At 40.5% G+C, this 20,876-nt stretch overlaps 2 protein-coding genes across 3 annotated transcripts in view; one reads left to right on the forward strand and one right to left on the reverse strand.

The window, feature by feature from the left end:
• DYNC1H1 (dynein cytoplasmic 1 heavy chain 1) overlaps window positions 1-12,661 on the forward strand; it is a 44,806-nt gene extending 32,145 nt beyond the window's left edge. Inside the window, exons 55-78 of one of the 2 annotated variants that reach the window (XM_054825969.1) lie at window positions 353-565; window positions 752-879; window positions 1,300-1,453; window positions 2,247-2,393; window positions 2,484-2,634; window positions 2,843-3,096; window positions 3,266-3,400; window positions 3,499-3,593; window positions 3,684-3,858; window positions 4,242-4,317; window positions 5,473-5,633; window positions 5,909-6,020; window positions 6,103-6,163; window positions 6,558-6,681; window positions 7,019-7,132; window positions 7,360-7,530; window positions 7,708-7,925; window positions 8,124-8,227; window positions 8,625-8,836; window positions 9,701-9,854; window positions 10,657-10,799; window positions 11,205-11,373; window positions 11,688-11,815; window positions 12,265-12,661. In XM_054825969.1, coding sequence (XP_054681944.1) covers window positions 353-565; window positions 752-879; window positions 1,300-1,453; window positions 2,247-2,393; window positions 2,484-2,634; window positions 2,843-3,096; window positions 3,266-3,400; window positions 3,499-3,593; window positions 3,684-3,858; window positions 4,242-4,317; window positions 5,473-5,633; window positions 5,909-6,020; window positions 6,103-6,163; window positions 6,558-6,681; window positions 7,019-7,132; window positions 7,360-7,530; window positions 7,708-7,925; window positions 8,124-8,227; window positions 8,625-8,836; window positions 9,701-9,854; window positions 10,657-10,799; window positions 11,205-11,373; window positions 11,688-11,815; window positions 12,265-12,393 — 3,528 coding nt within the window. In that variant the 3' untranslated portion in view covers window positions 12,394-12,661. Of the gene's footprint in view, window positions 1-352; window positions 566-751; window positions 880-1,299; window positions 1,454-2,246; window positions 2,394-2,483; window positions 2,635-2,842; window positions 3,097-3,265; window positions 3,401-3,498; window positions 3,594-3,683; window positions 3,859-4,241; window positions 4,318-5,472; window positions 5,634-5,908; window positions 6,021-6,102; window positions 6,164-6,557; window positions 6,682-7,018; window positions 7,133-7,359; window positions 7,531-7,707; window positions 7,926-8,123; window positions 8,228-8,624; window positions 8,837-9,700; window positions 9,855-10,264; window positions 10,391-10,656; window positions 10,800-11,204; window positions 11,374-11,687; window positions 11,816-12,264 lie in introns of those variants that run through there. The other variant, XR_008577195.1, reaches the window with a different exon arrangement.
• Window positions 12,662-14,440: 1,779 nt separating this feature from the next.
• LOC129207273 (uncharacterized) lies at window positions 14,441-20,673 on the reverse strand. Its single transcript, XM_054827957.1, has 5 exons — window positions 20,580-20,673; window positions 18,366-18,436; window positions 17,642-17,695; window positions 16,519-16,578; window positions 14,441-16,333 (listed from the first exon to the last, which is right to left on the reverse strand). Exons 1-5 carry the CDS (start codon window positions 20,671-20,673, stop codon window positions 15,794-15,796), a joined length of 819 nt encoding a protein of 272 aa, XP_054683932.1. The 3' UTR covers window positions 14,441-15,793.
• Window positions 20,674-20,876: the final 203 nt, after the last annotated feature.

Raw genomic sequence — 20,876 nt, forward strand, 5'->3', positions numbered from 1 at the left:
ACAGTTCACATAAGACTTAAAATAAGTTGGAAGCCTTTGAAAACAGGCATGGATGTAGTGTAATTGTAATGTCTTAACTGGACTTTCCTGGTGGCAGGAGGGAAGCATTTCTCAGTGTCCTTGATCTAATTATTAGCATGTCACTATGCCAGTAATTACACTTTTAAATTCTTCCAAATAACAGTTGAATACCAACATAATAAACTAACACTGAAGTGAAGAAACACAAATTTAATTTCATTCTGAGCTTTTAAATGTAACTTGGGCCTTCAGTCAATGTAAGTGTCCTCAGAGACATTTAATACTATGACAATTCATCACCTGAAGAGACTACTTCAACACTTATTTCTAGGTAAACCGTAGCACAGCTCTTCTGAAGAGTCTTTCTGCCGAACGTGAAAGATGGGAGAAGACAAGTGAAACTTTCAAGAACCAGATGTCCACTATTGCAGGAGACTGCTTACTTTCAGGAGCTTTTATTGCCTATGCTGGCTACTTTGATCAGCAGATGCGTCAGAATCTGTTCACTACGTGGTCTCACCATTTGCAGCAAGCAAATATCCAGGTAAAGATACAGTCATGATAAGTTAACCATAAATCAATTTACTGCAATAGTTAAAGCAGTTTTAAGATTGCTAAGTAAATAACGGAGCTGTTGGAGGAGAATGCCTTGTAGAGCTGCATTTACTCAAAATGTCTTCACCGGCTAGTTGCAGAATCTCTAGTCAAATACTGTGTGTACTTCTTGCAGTTCCGTACAGACATTGCAAGGACAGAGTACCTTTCCAACGCAGATGAGCGGCTTCGCTGGCAAGCAAGTTCTTTACCTGCAGATGACCTGTGCACTGAGAATGCCATCATGCTCAAGCGGTTTAATAGGTATTTCATTCTAAGATGTAGAATTCTAAAGCAACGTTCTCACAGTGGGCAGGGTCTTGTACCTATCAAAGAACTAGTGCTTTGAAAGAGTTACTATGTTTCACTGTTGAGAGGGCTTCTGATGTCTGTAAAAGCTTCTCAACCATGTATAAACGTTAAAAACTCTCATTCATCTTTGCTTGCCTTTTTTGTTATGCTTAGCTGTTAAAATAAGTTGGCTTGAACTGAAGCTGTTTTGTTGTCCAAATACAGACTTACCTTTCAAAATTCTGAACTAAGTCATTGAACCTGGCCAATTTGTTCCTTCAATATATAAGTGTCTAGACTCGAGACTAATAATGCAACCTCAATTTATAAAACTGCTTAGAGGCTGTATTCAGTCAAAACCCAAATAATGAGAGTGTTTTATTACTAACTTAGGTATCCATTGATCATCGATCCCTCGGGGCAAGCTACAGAGTTTATCATGAATGAATATAAAGACCGTAAGATAACTCGTACTAGTTTCTTGGATGATGCTTTCAGGAAGAACTTAGAAAGTGCCTTGAGATTTGGTAACCCACTTCTGGTCCAGGTTAGTTGCATGATTATGTAGAAACTATTTAAAATTCTTGAATTCTGCCCTATGTACTAGAAAAGTTTGCAATTCTTCTGTTAGTAAAATGCGAAGAACTTTATTTTCAAACTGTAATTTAACAAGTAAACTAGTACTGAGTGATATGTGAGGTGTTAGTCCTGAGAAAAATATGATTAGTGAGATACACAGTCAAAAGAAGGTATTTTCTTTTTCCACCATTTCAAGATCAAATGCTGTTATTTTCAAATGATCTTTCTTTACTTCCACTCTATAAAATTACTTGCAACCTGTCTGTCTGTTCCTTTGTTCCCATATGCTATCTCTAGTCACAGATAATAGCACCTAATATGGCTCATTATCTAGAATTAAATCTATTCTGTGTAGGAGGAAGAAGTTTCAGTACTACAAAGAAATAGGCAACTGTGGGAATAGGTGACTGACTTGAGATGGATTTATTTTTTGTTTCTTATTATGGAAATGGGAAAACAAAGAATTAGCTCACAGATAAGATCAGTAACTGTTGCTTGTGCTGCCTAGAATAGGGCTTATTATGCATTAGAACTAACGCAATAATAATACTCCCCTACTGAGATTTTGTATGGTAATAGCCTAAACTCTGTGCTTGTGAAGCTCAGCTACAACTTTAAAGTGGAAATATCTTCTGAATGTGATCTGTATTCAAGCCCAACTGCAAATTGATTGCTACCAGAGCTTTAATCCCCAGTTGGATCAGGATTTTTAGCTTGAGATTTGCAAGAAACAGAATCTTTTAACACATATCTGCTTATAGGATGTGGAGAGTTATGATCCAGTTCTGAATCCTGTTCTAAATCGTGAAGTCCGGAGAACTGGAGGCAGAGTTCTGATTACTCTGGGAGACCAAGATATTGATTTGTCACCATCCTTTGTTATCTTCCTCTCCACCAGAGATCCAACAGTAAGTAAAACAAAAGGCTGTCCTGTTTGTAGAAATGGTATGTCAGAGGTATGGTAGAAATAGTATGTCATTTCGGGTTTCCTGTGATAGGTTGAATTCCCACCGGACCTCTGCTCTCGTGTTACATTTGTGAACTTCACAGTAACTCGCAGCAGCTTACAGAGCCAGTGTCTGAATGAAGTCCTGAAAGCTGAAAGACCAGATGTTGATGAAAAACGCTCTGACCTCCTCAAGCTTCAGGGTATGCTTACCAAAATTAAAGGAACTTACTCCTATTCTAACAGAATACAGTGGTTTTATTGTAGCTGTAGAAATACGTAGTGTGATATCTTTATAGCAGATACTCTTGCTTTTTCAGGATGTCCATGGCAAAGTATACACAATTCATGTAATTCTTAAAAACTAACACATCTATACAGTATGTAACATAATTTTTTCTTCTAATTAAGGTGAATTTCAGCTGCGCTTGCGTCAGTTAGAAAAATCCCTACTACAAGCTCTTAATGAAGTGAAGGGACGTATCCTGGATGATGACACCATCATTACTACTCTTGAGAACCTGAAGAAGGAAGCAGCAGAGGTCACCAGAAAAGTAGAAGAGACTGATATTGTCATGCAAGAAGTGGAGACTGTTTCTCAGCAGTACTTGCCTCTTTCTACAGCATGCAGCAGTATCTACTTTACTATGGAGTCACTGAAACAGGTAGGATGAGTTCTTCCTATCAGAATCTTAATGTATTTACTGTTCAAAGCTAAACAGGTACTGCCAAATTCCATCCCTGGCTGCTGTATTGCAGCTTGGTAGGCATAAGCCATTGACTACCAAGCAGCAGAACTCTAGAGAGAAAAAAATAAATTCTTTTGTCTTTCAGATACATTTCCTGTACCAATACTCTCTCCAGTTCTTCTTGGACATCTATCACAACGTCTTATATGAGAACCCAAATCTGAAGGGAATTACAGACCATACTCAGCGTCTCTCAATCATCACAAAGGATCTCTTTCAGGTTCAGTTTTTTAATTATTAAATATAATTCTTTAATAATTTTTGAAGGGTCAGAGTTCAAGGCTTGTTATGCTACTAACTTCACTGTTTTGTTGGTAGGTGGCTTTCAATAGAGTGGCACGTGGCATGCTGCATCAAGATCATATAACATTTGCTATGTTGCTGGCCCGGATCAAACTGAAAGGCACTATTGGGTAAACATGTTTTCTCGCTTCACTTTAGTTGAAAAAGGGAGGGATGTCTTGAAGGCACCTAATTAAAGTCTTCTTTTCCTTTAACATTAGGGAGCCTACATATGATGCAGAATTCCAGCATTTCTTGAGAGGGAAGGAGATTGTACTAAATACTGCATCTCTCCCAAAAATCAGTGGTTTGACTGTAGAGCAAACAGAAGCAATGATGAGGTTGAGCTGCCTTCCTGCATTTAAGGATCTTGTTTCCAAAGTTCAAGCTGATGAGGTAAGTGTTGGCTAGGGTTTGTTTCTGCACTAAACTACCTGGTAAAGTGTTTGAAAAAAAAAATAAAAATACCAGGACTTGGAGAAATTCACTGAAGAAAATGACATGTAGCAGCTACTTGGAACTTTTAAAGATCTGTTTGCAAATCCAAAGCTAGCAGAGGTTGGACTGTACCAGGTTCAACCCTGCCCTTGCAATCTTTGTTTCTTACTGAAAGTTGGTATGTAACTGAACGCTTCTGCAGTACACTAAATTCTAGATTTTAAGGCTGAGATTGAACATCTCTGTTGCACCATGAACCGGACCTGCACCTTGCAGTAGATTTTTGATGCCATGAAACTCCATTTCAAGGTTTTTTTTTTTTTCATTTTCTTTCAATACAGCAATTCTGTATCTGGCTGGATAGCAGTTCACCAGAGCAGACTGTACCATACCTTTGGTCTGAAGAAAAACCTGCAAGTAAGTTAAGTTGCGCCATTGTCCCCACCAATCCTACTGTACTGACTTTAAGTAGAATTACTATGATTTTAAAGCAATTCTGAAGTAGAACTTTAATTTGGACCTTAATTCCTTGGAAAATCATAAAGCTGGGATTGTGGAAGAACCTCAAGTCTGGTTTTGGTTGAGGTTTTGGTTTTGTGTGTTTTCGTGGTGTGTGTTGTATTTTGTTTTGTTTTTTAAACTTTTGTAAGCCATAGGTACTACACTTGATTCCTGCACCTTAACCTGTGATCTGGTCTTCCTCTAAGAATGAAATGTATTCCTACAGTCTCATTAGATTGTATAATAGTTTGGATTAACCTTAGTCATTGCAAATCTGGAGGTAGCTCAGTACTCAAAAGCTCCAAGACATAGATTTTTGCTGAGGACGGGGCTGGTCTACTAGAATGTTTCCTCCTGCAGTTGTGTCTAAGCATGAAGTCTTAATTATTGCTGCATTAGTTGTTAGTGCTAATTTTTTAAGAGTTAGAACTTAAGGATAACCATTACTCTTCAGTTCCTCCTTTATCTGAAAGGTAACGTTAGGAAGCATTGGCCATCTGATCATTGAGGGCTCATACCTATAGGTGCCTTTCTAAATTAAGGTTTCTAAGCTTGTATTTACTAGCTGTCGTAAAACTGCTTGATCATTAACTGAAGCAACTCTAGGTTATCTATCCTATCCATGCTAGGCAAGTATATAATACTTCAAAGTCTAGGAGAATGACAGATTATTGAATGAATGGGAAGATGTGATCTATTGTCCCTGGAAGTTAAAATCACTTCATGGCAATACTTCTGGACTGTAGATTTTGTAAACCGGTAGTGGCGCAGCAGAATCCAAAAGCATCCTGTCAAGGTAGGCTTTTAAAAGGCTCACAACACGAGCAATTGAGCAGGTGATTAAAATGTCGCAGAAGACAAACCAACTGAAGATGGTTACGTTTCTTTTGACTGTCAAAGTGAAGACAGAACATAAGCATTCCATTACTACGATCTTTCAAAGGGATAATTAACTCTCTAAATATCTAGTCTTCAGAACAAGGTGGGAAAAATTGAACGGAGAATTGAAGAGAGGAGGGTGTTGAGGATGGTTTTCTTACATGTCCATCTAATCCTGTCTCCGCTTTTCAGCTCCTATTGGACAGGCCATTCATCGCTTGCTTCTGATCCAGGCCTTCCGTCCAGATCGTTTGTTGGCAATGGCACATACCTTTGTTTCAACAAATCTTGGAGAGTCTTTCATGTCCATTATGGAGCAGCCTTTAGATCTGACACACATTGTAGATACAGAGGTAAGCCACTTGTTTTTGAAAGGCTAAAATCCTGAGGTAACGCTTAATGCCACTTTGCATGAGTTCCATAGTGAGTAAAGCGATGCACTGGAACATTTGTTCCACTCCTCATGCCATGGGGAGAAGGATGAGTGGATTGTTTTCCTATTTCTTAATGTAAAACTAAGAGTAGCATAATGTCTTTGGCTGGCCAGAGGGAAGAAAGACTGAACATACTGCATTTTTGTATTCATGTAGTGACTGATTCGTATTCGTTTAAACTTCTTGTACAACAGGTGAAACCTAATACCCCTGTGCTGATGTGTTCAGTGCCTGGTTATGATGCCAGTGGTCATGTTGAAGACCTTGCAGCTGAGCAGAATACGCAGATTACTTCTATTGCTATTGGTAAGAACATACTTTATTTCATCATCTAAGCATAAATTAAATTGTTAGCAGTAGGAGCTTTAGCAACTTTTCTGTCTTTTAGGTTCTGCTGAAGGGTTTAACCAAGCAGATAAAGCAATAAACACAGCAGTGAAATCTGGAAGGTAAGTTCTGTCTCCTTTTTAGCTAGAATACTGCCTAGTAGAAACGTAAATGGGAGGAAAGGGGGAGGTAATCTCTTGGCTAAATAGATAAAACTGTGAGCAATAAAAAAGGAGGGAACTGTCTTTTGAACTGGAATTTGTAATAACTTAAGTACAGCTGTTCACAACTTCTATTTGATTTAAATATTTCAAGAGAAGTAGGTTGTATCTGCAAAACTGAAAAGTTAGCCCATTTACAGTACACAGTAACTGATTCTATGTAGGAGACAGGTTTAAAAGAGGGAGGAAAACCTGTAGCACTAATATTCATATTCTGTTACTCTTTGTGATGATTATAGCCAGGATCCATAAGCTGTACACTAAAAAGCACTTGTTCTGCTTCAAAACTTCACAGATGGGTAATGCTGAAGAACGTTCACCTAGCTCCTGGCTGGCTCATGCAACTGGAAAAGAAGCTACATTCCCTACAACCCCACGCTTGCTTCAGACTCTTCCTTACCATGGAGATTAATCCAAAGGTAACATTGATTTGAAATTTGATCCTCTGGTAGAGTAACTGGCTTGCAGAGTCAAGAGTGCTACTCAGGGGAAGGTTTTATCATGACTGCCTCTGCATTAAAGAAAAAGGAGAATATGTGCTTGTCAGGGTAGTTACTAGCCTAGGTTTCTGATAACTTAATTGTAGCTAAAACCTTCATACCATTCCTTCTACTGCTTTCCCTGCCTTCCAAAAGAAAGGCAGGAATTCACTGTGTGTGCTCACAATGAGGTTTTGAAGCTAATGTAAACTGTGCTGTTAGATTTAATTTAGTGAAGACTAAAGTAGCTGGATTCGAGTTCATTGATCTTTTCTAGGTACCAGTGAATTTGTTACGTGCCGGCCGAATCTTCGTGTTTGAACCTCCTCCTGGCGTAAAGGCAAACATGCTGAGGACTTTCAGTAGCATTCCAGTTTCTAGAATGTGCAAGGTAAGGCTAGATGAAAGAAAATGTCAGAATCTTCTAAGATCCATGTAGAATGTTTTGTTCTCGCGGAAGTAAAGTAGTAGTTGCTGCTTCTGTTGGTAGAATGTGTTTGGTGTTGGTAGCAATCTAGCGTTAAATCTAATATTTTTGTAGCCTTTTAGCAGCTTTGATTTTATCAGTTCACTTAATTAATAGTTGTATTTATGTTTTTTTTTCTCTCCACTTCCTAGTCTCCAAATGAGCGTGCTCGTTTGTATTTCCTCCTTGCCTGGTTCCATGCCATTATTCAAGAGCGCTTGCGCTATGCTCCATTGGGTTGGTCCAAGAAGTATGAATTTGGAGAATCTGATTTGAGATCTGCCTGTGACACAGTAGATACATGGCTGGATGATACAGCAAAGGCAAGTAGTCTTGTGTACTTAGGTAGTAATACTTAAATTACTGGTCATTTAGTAAGTTAAATAAGTAGGTGCAAATAACCTGATGGCAATTTGACTCAGTTCTAGAATTTGATTCCTCAATCAGAGGAGAGGTGAAAAGGATTGTTTCCTGCTAATTGCATTGCATTTTACTTATAGGGCCGCCAAAACATTTCACCTGATAAAATCCCCTGGTCTGCATTAAAGACACTGATGGCACAGTCTATCTATGGAGGTCGCATCGATAATGAATTTGATCAACGTTTGTTAAACACTTTCTTGGAACGTCTGTTCACTACTTTAAGTTTTGATAGTGAATTCAAACTGGCTTGCAAAGTTGATGGACACAAAGATATTCAGATGCCAGATGGAATCAGGTATAATTTTTTTCCTTGTATGTACAACTTTTTCTATTTACAACTTCCCTTTTTTAAATTAAAAACAAAAAGAAAACACAACAGAAAAAAACCCCACAAAACTAACCTGTAGCTCTGCGATGGAATTTAGCTGTGTAAACATTTGTGTCAGGCAAAGAATTACTTTGCCATTCTGAATATTAAAACTCTGACTTGCAGGCGTGAAGAATTTGTCCAGTGGGTTGAGATGCTGCCAGATACGCAAACACCATCATGGCTGGGCCTGCCAAATAATGCTGAGAAAGTTCTTCTCACCACACAAGGTAAAACCAGAACTTTAACAATGCCTTGCATAGATTACCAGGCCACCGTTTTAACTAAAAAGAAGAGAAATATAAATCTTGCTGAAGAGTTGATAGCTTTCCCCGTCTCACTCAACTTAGTTGGTTTAACTTCTGCAAGGTAAAACACTTGAGCAGTCCAAAAACTGACCAGAAGCTTGTGAATTAAAAACCCAGTTACGTTCAACCTTCTGGATATCAAGCTCCCATCTTGATTCTGGAAAGGTTTATTTTCAGCTCTGGAGCCACCTATAGCTAGGCAGTTCTGAATCTTAGGTCTAGACTAGAGAAAAATAAAAGTCATAGTTCTCGTGCATGTAGTGGAATGTTTTCATCTTGATGCCACTGCTTCTCTGACTAAGTGTATCTTCTGGTTTAGGCATAGATATGATCAGTAAAATGCTGAAAATGCAGATGCTAGAGGATGAGGATGACCTAGCTTACGCAGAAACTGAGAAAAAGACAAGAACTGATTCTACATCAGATGGTCGCCCAGCCTGGATGAGAACACTGCATACCACAGCTTCTAACTGGCTTCACCTTATCCCACAAACTCTAAACCATCTGAAGCGGACCGTGGAAAACATTAAGGTAAGAACTAAATTTTATCTAATGTGGGTAGAGGAAGTGTACAAGTTCTGGTCCATTGAAACAAGTGAATTGTGATTTGCAAGTATTGATTAAATCGTTTTGGGGGACAGTGGAACCTGTTTCGATGCTGATTCTGACTGCCATAGCTATGTAATGCCCTGCTGGGTTTCTTGAAATGCTCTTAAAAATTGGTTTATGTCTTCTTGGGATTATTTGAAGAAATACTATGGCAAACTGTCTCTCAAAGGTACCACTTCTGAATCTTCTCTGTGATCAGGTAGCAAGAAACCAGTGCTTATTGTTGTATTTGTAGCACACTGCTACTTATGATACTGCCTTTACAGCCAGTGCATATTAATTACTGCTAAAATGTAGTGATGGTCAGTGAGGGGGGAGATAGGGCAGAAGCTTCTGCTAACTGGCAACAGAAATTGCAAGGGCTGGAGGAAACTTTTGAGGTCCAGACAGTAGTGTCCTGAGTTCTAACCTGGGAATAAGCTCCCCAGTTGAATATGCCTGTGATGTGACGAACTGCTTCTAAAGGCTTACTCTGGGATAGTCAGTGAGGACCTTTTGTTGCTGATAAAAGAAATCCAGGGTTGATTGGAAGGAGCTGCAGCAGGCAGTCTGCATTAATTGTTCAACTGAGACTTCTTTTTTCTTGCCTCTCCCAGGGAGAGGAGATTGTTGGTTGTAAAACAGTCTCTACAGTCACTTTCTGCACCATAGACTGTATCTTCATGTTTAATGCTTGTAGGCACGATGTCACTGCTCAGTCCGTCCAGGATTTTGGGGTTGCTTTTTGTAGTGGTTTTCCAGCAAGAGCTCTGATCTGCAACTTACTTTCAATGTTTTGACAATCAGGATCCTTTGTTCCGATTCTTTGAGAGAGAGGTGAAAATGGGAGCTAAGCTGCTTCAGGATGTTCGTCAGGACCTTGCAGATGTGGTTCAAGTGTGTGAAGGGAAAAAGAAACAAACCAACTATTTGCGTACACTTATAAATGAACTGGTGAAAGGTATGGAATTCAAATTGGCATCTCCCAGTGCTCTCTTTACCTCTTGCACTCTGTAAGTTAGAGGCTATTATGCTAAGCAGCTTCAAGAAAAAATTGCAGGAAAATTAGGATTGCCTTTACCATTTGACACAAGCAATACTTTTGAGTCAAGCATAAAATTCCAGTTAGTTTAGTTTGGGATTTCAAGTTGAGGTAGCTAATATTAGGCTTTTTTTTTTTGTACAGTTTTTATCAGCAGGTTAATTTCTCAGCTGAAGTCTTACTAAATTCTTTCAGTCTTTGAATTGTGACAGAATAAAGTTTTATTTATACCACAAAGTAAGTAGTAGTGCTCTTAAAAAATCTCCTAGAAAATATGCAAGTTCTCTAAACTTCTGTTTCAAGACTGTACATAAATGTGGAATTTTCAGACGCGCTGCTTCTAGTAATACATGAAGATCTGCTGTCTGCTCTGAACAAAGGCATTTTCTAAAACATAGATTATTTGACCTCTTTGGTTTTTTCTAAAGAGCTCAAATCTTCATGAAAACTTGAAGGTCAGTTACTGCATTATATAGCTGTGTGTGACTGAAGTTGGTGTTTTCTGTAACTCGATGGCATTTTAAATAAATACTAGACTTGGAGGCCATGTGTTTCATAATCTTTGAAAGTGCTTTCACTTACTGAGGAGCCTTTTAAGATAGAGGCTGATGTCCTGGTCCAAGTCTTAAATGGCTATTGGGAGAAAAAGTGAAGTTTCAAAATAGCGTGTAATTCCAACTTGTATGCAAACAAAACTTAATTTTAATCACATTTTTCATAGGTATTTTGCCTCGTAGCTGGTCCCATTACACAGTGCCAGCTGGTATGACTGTTATTCAGTGGGTGTCCGACTTCAGTGAGCGCATTAAACAGCTGCAGAGTATTTCCCAGGCAGCTGCTTCTGGTGGAGCAAAAGAACTAAAGGTATCTTGTGCTGACTTTTTTCTAGAGGTTATGTCTAATTCAGGTGGAGCTGTATAACTACTTCATGGAGGTCTTCACATCAAGACTTCTAAATAGTTCCTCAGGCAAAGCGACATCAGTTGATGTTCTCTGAAACGTGCTTGTAATACACTGTTGAGTATCTCCTGATCTCAAAATGGTGGGGCTTAGCAGGCTAACTGTTCGTACAGATTAGAGGGAAACTTAGTATTTTAGAATGACAGAAGATGTAGCCAGAGAGCAAAAAGCAATTTAGCAGTTACACAGTGTTCCAGTAGCAGCAGGAAAGTTTTAATGTAAATAGATTGCTGAAGTAATATTTATGATAATCATTAATTAATACTGCAGCTGATATACTTTTTTTAAATTTTTTTCCCTCCCAAATAGAACATCCACGTGTGCCTTGGTGGCCTGTTTGTACCAGAGGCATATATTACTGCTACAAGACAATATGTTGCCCAAGCAAACAGTTGGTCCCTTGAAGAGCTCTGTCTTGAGGTCAATGTTACAACTACACAGAATGCAGTACTGGATGCATGCAGTTTTGGAGTGACAGGTAAACTTACCAGAAAGAAGGGGTCCTTGCTCTAAAATACTTTCAGAAGCTTCTGGTATTAAATGGGCTGTATCAAATGAAGAAGATTATATCATTGCAAAAGTTAATGCACACTTTCTAAAGTTGTTTAAAGATTAGTTTGGTATTAGTAAGGAAATACTTACAATGCTAATAAATCTCAGGACTCAGGTCAGTATATATTTAAGTGGTACTGGATCATGTATCTGCTACAACCTCTTTATTTTGCGGTATAGGGAGACAATCTTTGCATGTATGACAGCTCTTGGAACTCTAAAGTGTATTTCAATTTACAGGCCTGAAGCTTCAGGGAGCTACATGCAGTAACAACAAGCTGTCGCTTTCAAATGCTATTTCAACTGTACTGCCCATTACACAGCTTCGCTGGATCAAGCAGACAAATGCTGATAAAAAAGCAAATGTTGTAAGTATTGATAAAAATAATTTTAAAAAGAACTCTCATAATTAGATCTACCTAGTAATCTTTTTTCCTGAACCTTCATGGATACTTTTATCAGGTACCACAAATCAAATTGTTCTTTTCTAAAGTTCTCAGTGTCGGTTGGTACCTAAATTCTGGGCTGGCAGCAAACAGACCTAGTGTTGACTAGGTCTTTTCTTTGTGATTAGATAAAAAGAAGGAGCAGTACCCAAAAATACTGATGCTGTTCAGGCCAAACTTGAATTTATACCTATAAAGAAGTCTGTGCTTTTAAGTGAATTTAGTAGGCCTGGTTTTCCTCTCATATTTTGGGTATTGGGTTATCTGAGATGAAATTCCCATCTCATAAATACTGTGTGGTGTTAGAGAAATTTCTTATGCTTTTCAGCTACCTTTCATAACTCTTCTTCTATATTTGTGTTTTTCCCCAGGTTACTTTACCAGTTTATCTGAACTTCACTCGTGCTGATCTGATTTTCACAGTTGACTTCGAAATAGCTACCAAGGAAGACCCTCGTAGCTTCTATGAACGTGGTGTTGCGGTTCTCTGCACTGAGTGAAAAGATTTTTGACTGATGACACTGTAGTAATTGTCAGTCTTCTATGTAGTAGTATTCACCTGTAATTCTGTAACTTGGTTAGGCTAGGTAGTCAGATGGATTTGTGTTAAGTGGACTAGAAAGAAAGGGGGCAGTGCATTGGAAAGGTGGTAGGCTAGATTTCTTCGAAGGAAAATTGGATGAGATTTTCAGACAGTTACTGGTAGATGTGATATTTGATGGATCATGTTATATGAAATAAAATCTATTGCAAGACTTTTTACTCTTATTTCTGGAAATATAATTATTCTGATGATTTGGGGAGGGGGGGCCTGGAAAAACTACCTGTGATTTTTTTCAGAGAATAACAAGTAATAAGTCAGCTTTCAAGCATATTGTTGACCTTCACGCAGCTCATGCAGCAGCTGGTTCAGCTAACCGCCAGTAACAAGAACCTTAGACTGTAAGTCTTCAGTGCAGTAAGACACAAAGCCTGACATTATCTGCTATGACATCAGATGTCATTGGATGAATTATTTGCAATGAACTGGCTCTTGCTTGAAGTAACCTGCTTTTACGCAGCTGCTGAGATGCATTCAGAAGCTTGAGCATCCTAAACAAGACTTTCTTGTCCTGTTGACCCACAGGGCTTCCTCTTCCTTAAGCTGCTTTTATGGTGAAATAAGGCTCCAATTTCATGTCTCATTAAGCCCAGGAGGATAGTATTAAATACTTAAACAAGGAGTTACAATCTTATTTCAGACACTTACATGTCACCAACTGTTACCAAATTAGAGGAGCTGAGAGTTCTTGCTAATTGCTTGGGTTGCTGTAATGGTTTGGGTATCCACTTGCTTTCTCTGATCCTAAGTTCATTGGGTAAGCATTTCTGCCCTTCTGACCAACCTGTCAGAACTGTCCTCTAACAGTGGCTAATAGCAAGTGTTCAAAGATGCACATGGAGAATACAGGTGCATAGCTTTTCAATCTCAAAACAGAAATCTCAGGAGCAGCTTCCTTCCAGGGGTTTGTCCTATGAAAGCAGTGAGTTTCTGAACCTGTATCAACTCTAATATTTTTTTTTCCGTGATTAGTGGTTCTACAGCACAGGCCTGTGCTGGGAGGAAAATGTGTTACCTCAGCCTACCTCACCTCACATGCTCGTTCCAGACGATGTCTAAAACATTCTGTTTGCCCTTTCCATAGTGTTTTGTAGCTCCTATAGTTAATCTGTATAGGTTGAACTGTCCTGTCTGGTTTTATTGCCTTATAAAGAATGAATCCCAGACCAGTGCATCATGTAATCATCTTTGCTTCTTGTAGTTCACATCCAAGTTTGATGAATAGATATGGGAATTAATTAATTAACATGTATCATTCAAGATTTATTTTAACCATAACATTATGTCCTTACTCAGTTTCAGCATCTATAAATTGCTTTCCTTTCCATTACCAGACTATTTTAGTATCTGGAATTTATACTGTCATTTTCTCCAGGATTATTTGAAATACATTGTACAGTAAGGAAGTAGACCTCCTACTGATAGCAGTGTGCTCTTGATACCAGTTGTAGTCTGAAGCTTTAGCTAAAATATGTACAAGTTCAACCTATCAGCAGGTCAGCTGAACATGCACCTTTCAGCTACTTTTTGTGCATAGCTTAGCACCTGGGCTGTGGTGCCAGCTTACAGCTACTATAAAAATCTTCAGTTAAATCAGTTCCAACTATTAGCAAGTGCTAACGATGAGATCAAGATGGTCTCAAATATGCTTGAAGTAGCTAGAACTTCCTAGACTATTCAGCTCTTTATATGTTAACTTCTGCATTAGGCCTGAATTAACAGAAGGTGCATTTTCAGTTCAGAAGTTAACCCACAGTTGGTTTCTCATGCTGAATAAGCAGACTTTGACTGTCCGAGTAAATACTGTCCCATGTGGCTTATCCTGCAACTAACTTACTTCTCTCCTGATTGTTGCTGTCTCTTTTTTCCAGTGGATTATTTCAGTATGCTGTGTTAAACAACTGGTTTAAGTGGAATCCTCACTAGATGGCTTTAGAGTTCTTGGCTGCAGTTTTATTTAGCCTCAGATGAGGTGGTTGACGACCATTCAGCAGCCAGCTAGGACTTAGAACAGTATGACTTCCCCAACATGGGGCTGAAGGGCTTGGCTGCATCACAATGTTATATTTTTGAAGCTTTTCACAAGTCTTAATTCTGGCAAGGTCTGTGGCCTAGTTGCAGTACACACAAATCTAGAGCTGTAAGGGATTTCTTTTGCAGTTAACTTCACAGAGTTAAGGACAACATTTGCTGCAGCCACCTTTGTGCTGGGGCATGTCAGAGAGGGCAAGCACAGTAGCTTGTTTCTTAGGGCAAACACCTCTGAATTTTACTGGTCTAACAGCTTTGTTTCCAAGCTAATTAACCATGTCCATATCTCCAGATCAGGGATAAAGGAGAAAGCAAAGTTGCTTTAATAAAATAAATATGCAGACGTTAGTGGAAGGGTGCAAGGCTAGAAGTTATTTTGAGTGGCTTTCCACCTTATGAAAGAAACTGCAAATTAAAAATCTCTGCCCATCATATGGAATGAATGCTTTCACAAGTAGTTGGTACCAACATATTTCAAGCTGTTACACCAGTTTTTGCTGACTAACTGGCTTCCCATCTGTGCACACCACTTCTGCAGGTCATAAGCAATTGTCCTCCCTAAGGAGGAGGAGTGCTTTCAGCTCACATGTTCAACTTTGCATTGTCAGTTCTCAACTGGGAGGTACACTGAGTTCGTGTACCTAAAACATTGTTCAAAACAAGTAGGAACAGATAGGTTAATAGCACAAGTCAACTTCTTCCTGTTCAAACAAACAAAAACCCTAGATTGTCTTTAGTTGCACTTAGTTCAACTTAATGCAATTTATTTGTTTGTAATTCACACTACAGCTACAGTAAGTTAGATATACAAAGAGCCAAACACTGACATGAGGCAGGTGTGAGGTAAGCTATAGCTATTGAAAACTAATTGCAACCGTGCAGTCATTTTTCCTTCCCTCCTCAACAAACCCTTATAATACCTTTTTGCAATTACTGAAACAGAGAAGTGCCGCCAGGTACCAGATACGGGAGTTAGGCCGGTGCTTCCAGAGGCCTGAGGCGCCAAAGCAGCACCCAAGCATGAAGCTCAGTGTGATTCTGTGGACATACCTTTGCTAGTTTTCACTTAAGATTGCCACGCAAGCTTGTTTAGTTGATTCTGTCTTTCCAGGTGGATCTCAAAGCCTGGAGTACATAATGCAGCTGCCATTTGTAACAGGCTTGAGCCAGTTTTTTAAAGCTTGTTCAGTTCAGGTGTCATCTGCAAAAGAAATCTCTACCAAGTTCATTCTTCAGAACAGATTTCAATGATTGATTCATAGTTCAGATTAAGTTGCACAGAATTTCTTTCTTCTTAGTTTTTCACTAGCACCCTCTGGAACAGAAATCCCATATTTTCTTTTAATGAGGGGCTGTTTGGCCATTGTGCCATCACAGTCAGCTGCTGGTGTGGGTTGGGGAGCACTGTTACCTGGGCTTGCCAGGAGAGCTGCAGAGGCTGAAGGGTTAATACCCATCAGCAAGGAATGGTCAGGTGTCAGCCACATGGAGGTAGATGCTTCTGTGGCTCTAGTCAGTTCCGATGATTGTAACAGGCTGCTTGGGAAATCCTTCTCTTGGCTAGGAAGTTCTAGGGGTGCTTTACCATCATTTCCTGTCCAAATTTCACTGACTCTGGTTTCTGGGCAGAGCCAGTCCGGAGGTTTAGGGAGGGACTCTCCCTCTTCTGAAGTATCAGCATCTTCCAGAGCCATTGCTTTTGGGGCACTGCTCGTCCACGGTGCAACTTTTATACTATTTAAAGAATTCAAGCTACAGTCAGAGTGAATGGATGCATCTTCTGAATCACCATCATAAGGATCTAAAAACTAAAATAAAGGTCTCTCTAAATATGGTGGATACTTATTTGTCTATAAAAAAGAAATATGAGAAGCACAACATAAGTCATAGACTTACTGTGGAAGTTTTTCTGTTTATCCACACATTCCTACCTATACTGTAATTTTTGGGTGCTACACTGAGAGCAAAGCTGCTGCATAATAGCCAAACCTACTTGCAGTCCCCTGGAGTCCTTTGTTTTCTTGAATCCTCCAGCAAGTGGGCTAGGCATGACCTATTTAAGAGAAGTTAACAGAGGTTTATAAAGCACCTTCCTATGAATTACTAATCAAAGTAAAAATCCTAGAGAAGAGGAAGCCATATTATCCCCTTGCTAAAAGATACTAAAAAGTATCTCAGTCTAACTTTGAAAGGCCTAGTAAAGTTAGCCTAAAGTAGAGGGACCAAGGAGAGCTAGGGTTAAGCCTTACTGCACTTTAAACATTGTTATAAAGAGAACAGTGAGTAATTTTGTACCTTACCACCAGAAAAGTAAACCAAAAGAGCATTTAACCAATAGTAGGCAGGATATAATTTACAGTTTAGAGAGCTTCCCTCCCACTCAGGTCCCTTTTTGTTCCTTTACATAGGGATGATCTGAAATTCTTCCTTGTTAGTTGGATTATGAATTTGCTGTCCTTTGGAGAGTTCTGTAGCTAACACGGTCAAAGTCCTTTCAATCAGTCTCGACATCACTGCTGTGACACTGAGGTTAGAGGCTTCTTTTCCCTGTGTGGTTAAACATGGGCTTGTCCAGACCTGAACAAAGACGACTTTTACCCAGAAATTAAGTATTTACTTCTCCACTCCAGAATTGGGGTTTTTTTCAGCAACATTAAACACATTGGTTTGACAGAACAACACTCAGGAAGTTAACAATATTCCTAAGTAACTGCCACAGCAACAGAACTGCTCTCAATCTCATCCAAAACGGACAGTCAGAAGGTAGAGATTCTCCACCCAGAGCTGTGGAAATCCCACTGGACCAGACCTGCTGAAAGTTAACCACCAGAAACAGCCCAGTTCAGCTACATCTGTCTACCTAAAACACTGGCACTTCCCTGCCTCATCCTCCCAGAATCAATTTTGCTAAAATTAGTAACAGTTGTAAGGAAGAGCCCGATGGATAGAACAGTGTTGGGTTTGGGGTTGTTGAAGTTCCCCCCGTTCCTTTTACAGTCACAAAACCAACCCCAGCAACCATGCCTTCCTTCAGTCTCGGCAGGGAGACTCTAAGAGCTGGGTACCCGTCAGGGAACCTTGTCACCATCAAAATACTTCAGAGAATCGGTTCTTACCTCTGCGCTGGATTCAGACTCAGACTCCGTACTTGAGTCTACTACGCACTTCTGCTGCAGAGGAGGAAGGGAAAGAAACGCTACTCAAAGCACAAGTTACCTCAGCTTTGGGTTGAAACTGAAATTCTAGTACAAACTGCAGATGCTGTGTTTCTCCAAAGCTCTCCTATCTGAAGCCAGCTTGTCCTTCCAAATATCCCACATGCTGGTGCTGGTTGTGTTGTGCATGCGAGACATAAGGGAAAAATAGAAGTCTTCCCCTCTTCCCCCAAAAAATAAAATGGGAAGCTATCCAGAACATGCCTTGCATTTGCTAGGAACAGTTACTCCAGGTCTGTAAACAACTTTACAAAAATGTTTTTTCATTTGCACTGAGGTTTTGTTTGTTCCTTTGGTTTTGGTGGGCATACATCCCAGAAATGTAACTGCAGATAAATTACTTAAAACTACATCCTCATTTTTTCTGAAGCTCTTGCTACAGACACCTTACAAGCAAATAGCCCCCCTATTCCCCAGGTGGTAGCTCAGCCATGAAATAGCTTCCACCTCCTTTTTTGTTTCTTTGCAGGTGACACCATTTGAATTAATTCATTCCCCCCTGTTCTTCGTGCACTCTTTTCCAGCACAGCTAGCTGCACTATCAGGCTAACGACAAAGAAACTAACACTTTCTAAGTTATATTTTAATAGGGAGATAGAGAAATAGCAATTAGAAAAAAAGTTACCATGTATTTACTCGCCAGTCTTTCTATGTAGTCTGGGCTTTTAACAGAATCCTTCATTTCCTGAGCGTTTACTAAAACAGGCAGAGGGTAAGAGAGCAGATTAGAGAAAATCTTCTCATAGATAAATTGCCCAGACATGGTAACTCCCTTTATGCTAGAAAGGTTGGTCAGTCCTTCACAAAGACTGTGTGAATTTCTCAAAGGCAGCTTCTGTTTAAAAACAAACAAGGAGAAGCTACTGTCTTCTACCAAAACAATTGCTTGATTCACTGGTCTTTCATGCAGCATGAGAAAAATACTTTCTTTTTTTTTTTAAAAAAAAGAAGCTTATACCTTGTAAAGTAGATTTTTTCCTTTTTTTTAAGGCACTACAATTTTTCTGAACCCTGAAAGAGGTATTTGTACTCAAGGCATCAAACCAGACTACAGAGGGACAAACGCACAGCCATGCTGAGAGTCCGCCCTCTCTCCCAGCCTGGCATTCAGGCCCTGCCCCCCCCTAACAGGGCTCTCTTACAGGGTGCTCCCCTCTCCCCGTACCCTCCATGGGCTGCCCAGCCCCACGCCTCTTCCTCCGCCGCTGCCTCTTCTCAGCTGAGGCCATTCTGCTCCCAGCACCTTCACCCTGCTCCAGCTTTATAGGCTGGGGCCCCCAGCTGCCCCACACCCGCCCTGCTCAGCTCCCTCGGCCCGCAGACTTCGCTCTTTCAAAAAAGATGGGAGCAAAGCAAGGAAAGAGAGAGTAAAGTCCTGTGAAAGCACTTTGTGCCACTGCTGCAGGCTCCAGACTGCTCTTCACAACGTGTTCACCAGAGCCGACTGTGTGGAGGTCTACAGCGGGAACGTGCACAAAACAGCACGGCAGTTTGAGTCCTCTAGTCATTACCTTTCTCTAAGTCCATATATATATAAAAACCACACGTATACACAGACGTGCACACATATCTACAGTTGAGTTTGCAAAGCCTGGTGCCCAGAGATGCGATGCTCCCCCTCTGCTCTCACCAGTTTATTTTCTGCAGCCCCACATCATTCACACAACCTTCGGGCTGACTGAGGACAGTCAACATTTAAAGGGAAAACCCCCGTCCCCTCCAGAGGCAGCCAGGGTGTTTCCTCCTGCCATTCGCTGCGGCCGATGATCTCCCGGCTGTTGGAGGGACAGTTGCGTTGGACACACAATGTTTTCTAAGCATCTCAATCACACTCCACCACGTGTGATTTGGAGCGCTTCGATACCATCACCCTTGCTTGCCATCACTCACTAAGAAAAGAACAACAATTTTGTTATTTTAAATACAAAGAATAGTATTTTTTCAGACTTACCAGAGAACTATGCCTTGGGCCCATTTTTTTTTTCACAAAGTAAAGCTGATTTGACCCTTTAAAGGCCACATCTCCATTCCCCTTCTTCTCCTTTTTACAGGGAAATGAAGAACTAACTCTTTTTACTTTTTCAAATCAAGTTCCTCTGCTTCCCATTATTTCCTTCCTATCTGACTTTCTTGCATCTTCCCACACCATGCAGAAGGTACTATTGGTTTAGATTAATTTTAAAAGGAGTATAAAAGCATCAGTAAAACAAGCACCTCTGGAGCCAGCAGTGGGTTGTTGCTCCAAAAAGGCACAGGAACAAGCCCACAGGAGGTGACAGCGAGAGCAGCTGTACTGGGAGCAGCTCGCAAACTTCACAAACTTTCCACCCCACTTCTGCCACCAGCTGAGCTACAGCCTATCGCATACACCTCTTCCCAGACACCTCCCTTTCCATCTCCTTACCTTTTCTACTCAGGCCAGGACTGTCTGATGGCTATTCCCCCTCTTTGGATTCTCCAACCACTTTCAAAACTAAACAGAGCAACCAACAGTCTCATCCAACACCTTCCACCACTGAGGTAGGAGCAAAGAACCTCTGTGTTAGTGTTTGCAGTGCCAGCTGGGCTGAATGAGTGCATACAATCATCATCTGTAATGCAAACACATGGCTTGGAGTCATTTCCCCCACAAAAGCCTGCTCAAAATTAGCTACTGATGCTTTACAGGCAGTAGATGTTAGCAACGAGGGCCCAGCATCTGGGGCTCAAGAGAACTGTTGGTCTGGAAGGGATCACAGATGAGATGGTGACTGTAAGGTTGAGACCAGGCCATGGTTTGCACAATGAACACGCTGCCAGCACCCATCCAGGCAGGGTTTGGGCGGCAGCGGTGCAGTACAGCCAGACAACAGATTTCCAAGGAAGAGTTTGGGTTTCCACTTCCCAAAGCACACGCGCAATGCCATCGCCAAGGCAGGGCGACGTTCAGCCATACCCGGTTGGTGCCGTAAGGACAAGGAGGGCGGCCAGAGGGTTACAGCGGCATAGAAATGCTCGCTTCAGCTGTTTATTGCCATCATTTGCTGTACTGCTGCTCCATGTCTTGGCTCTCCTTGTCGCTCTTGGAAAAAGCCCTTGACCCCGCACAGACCTTGTGCTCTAATTTCCCCGGAGTCCAGCCTTCAGCCAGACGAGA

This window comes from Grus americana, chromosome 5 (assembly GCF_028858705.1).
Source record: "Grus americana isolate bGruAme1 chromosome 5, bGruAme1.mat, whole genome shotgun sequence".
NCBI lineage: Eukaryota > Metazoa > Chordata > Aves > Gruiformes > Gruidae > Grus > Grus americana.

Excerpts from the sequence above, each read along its gene's own strand:
- LOC129207273 (XM_054827957.1), bottom strand. The coding sequence starts at position 20,673 with ATGGCTGAACGTCGCCCTGCCTTGGCGATGGCATTGCGCGTGTGCTTT. Across the intron at positions 17,696-18,365 it reads GACTGGCGAGTAAATACATG|CAGAAGTGCGTAGTAGACTC; the intron begins GTAACTTTTTTT and ends CCTCCTCTGCAG. Across the intron at positions 16,334-16,518 it reads AGGACTCCAGGGGACTGCAA|TTTTTAGATCCTTATGATGG; the intron begins GTAGGTTTGGCT and ends CCTTTATTTTAG.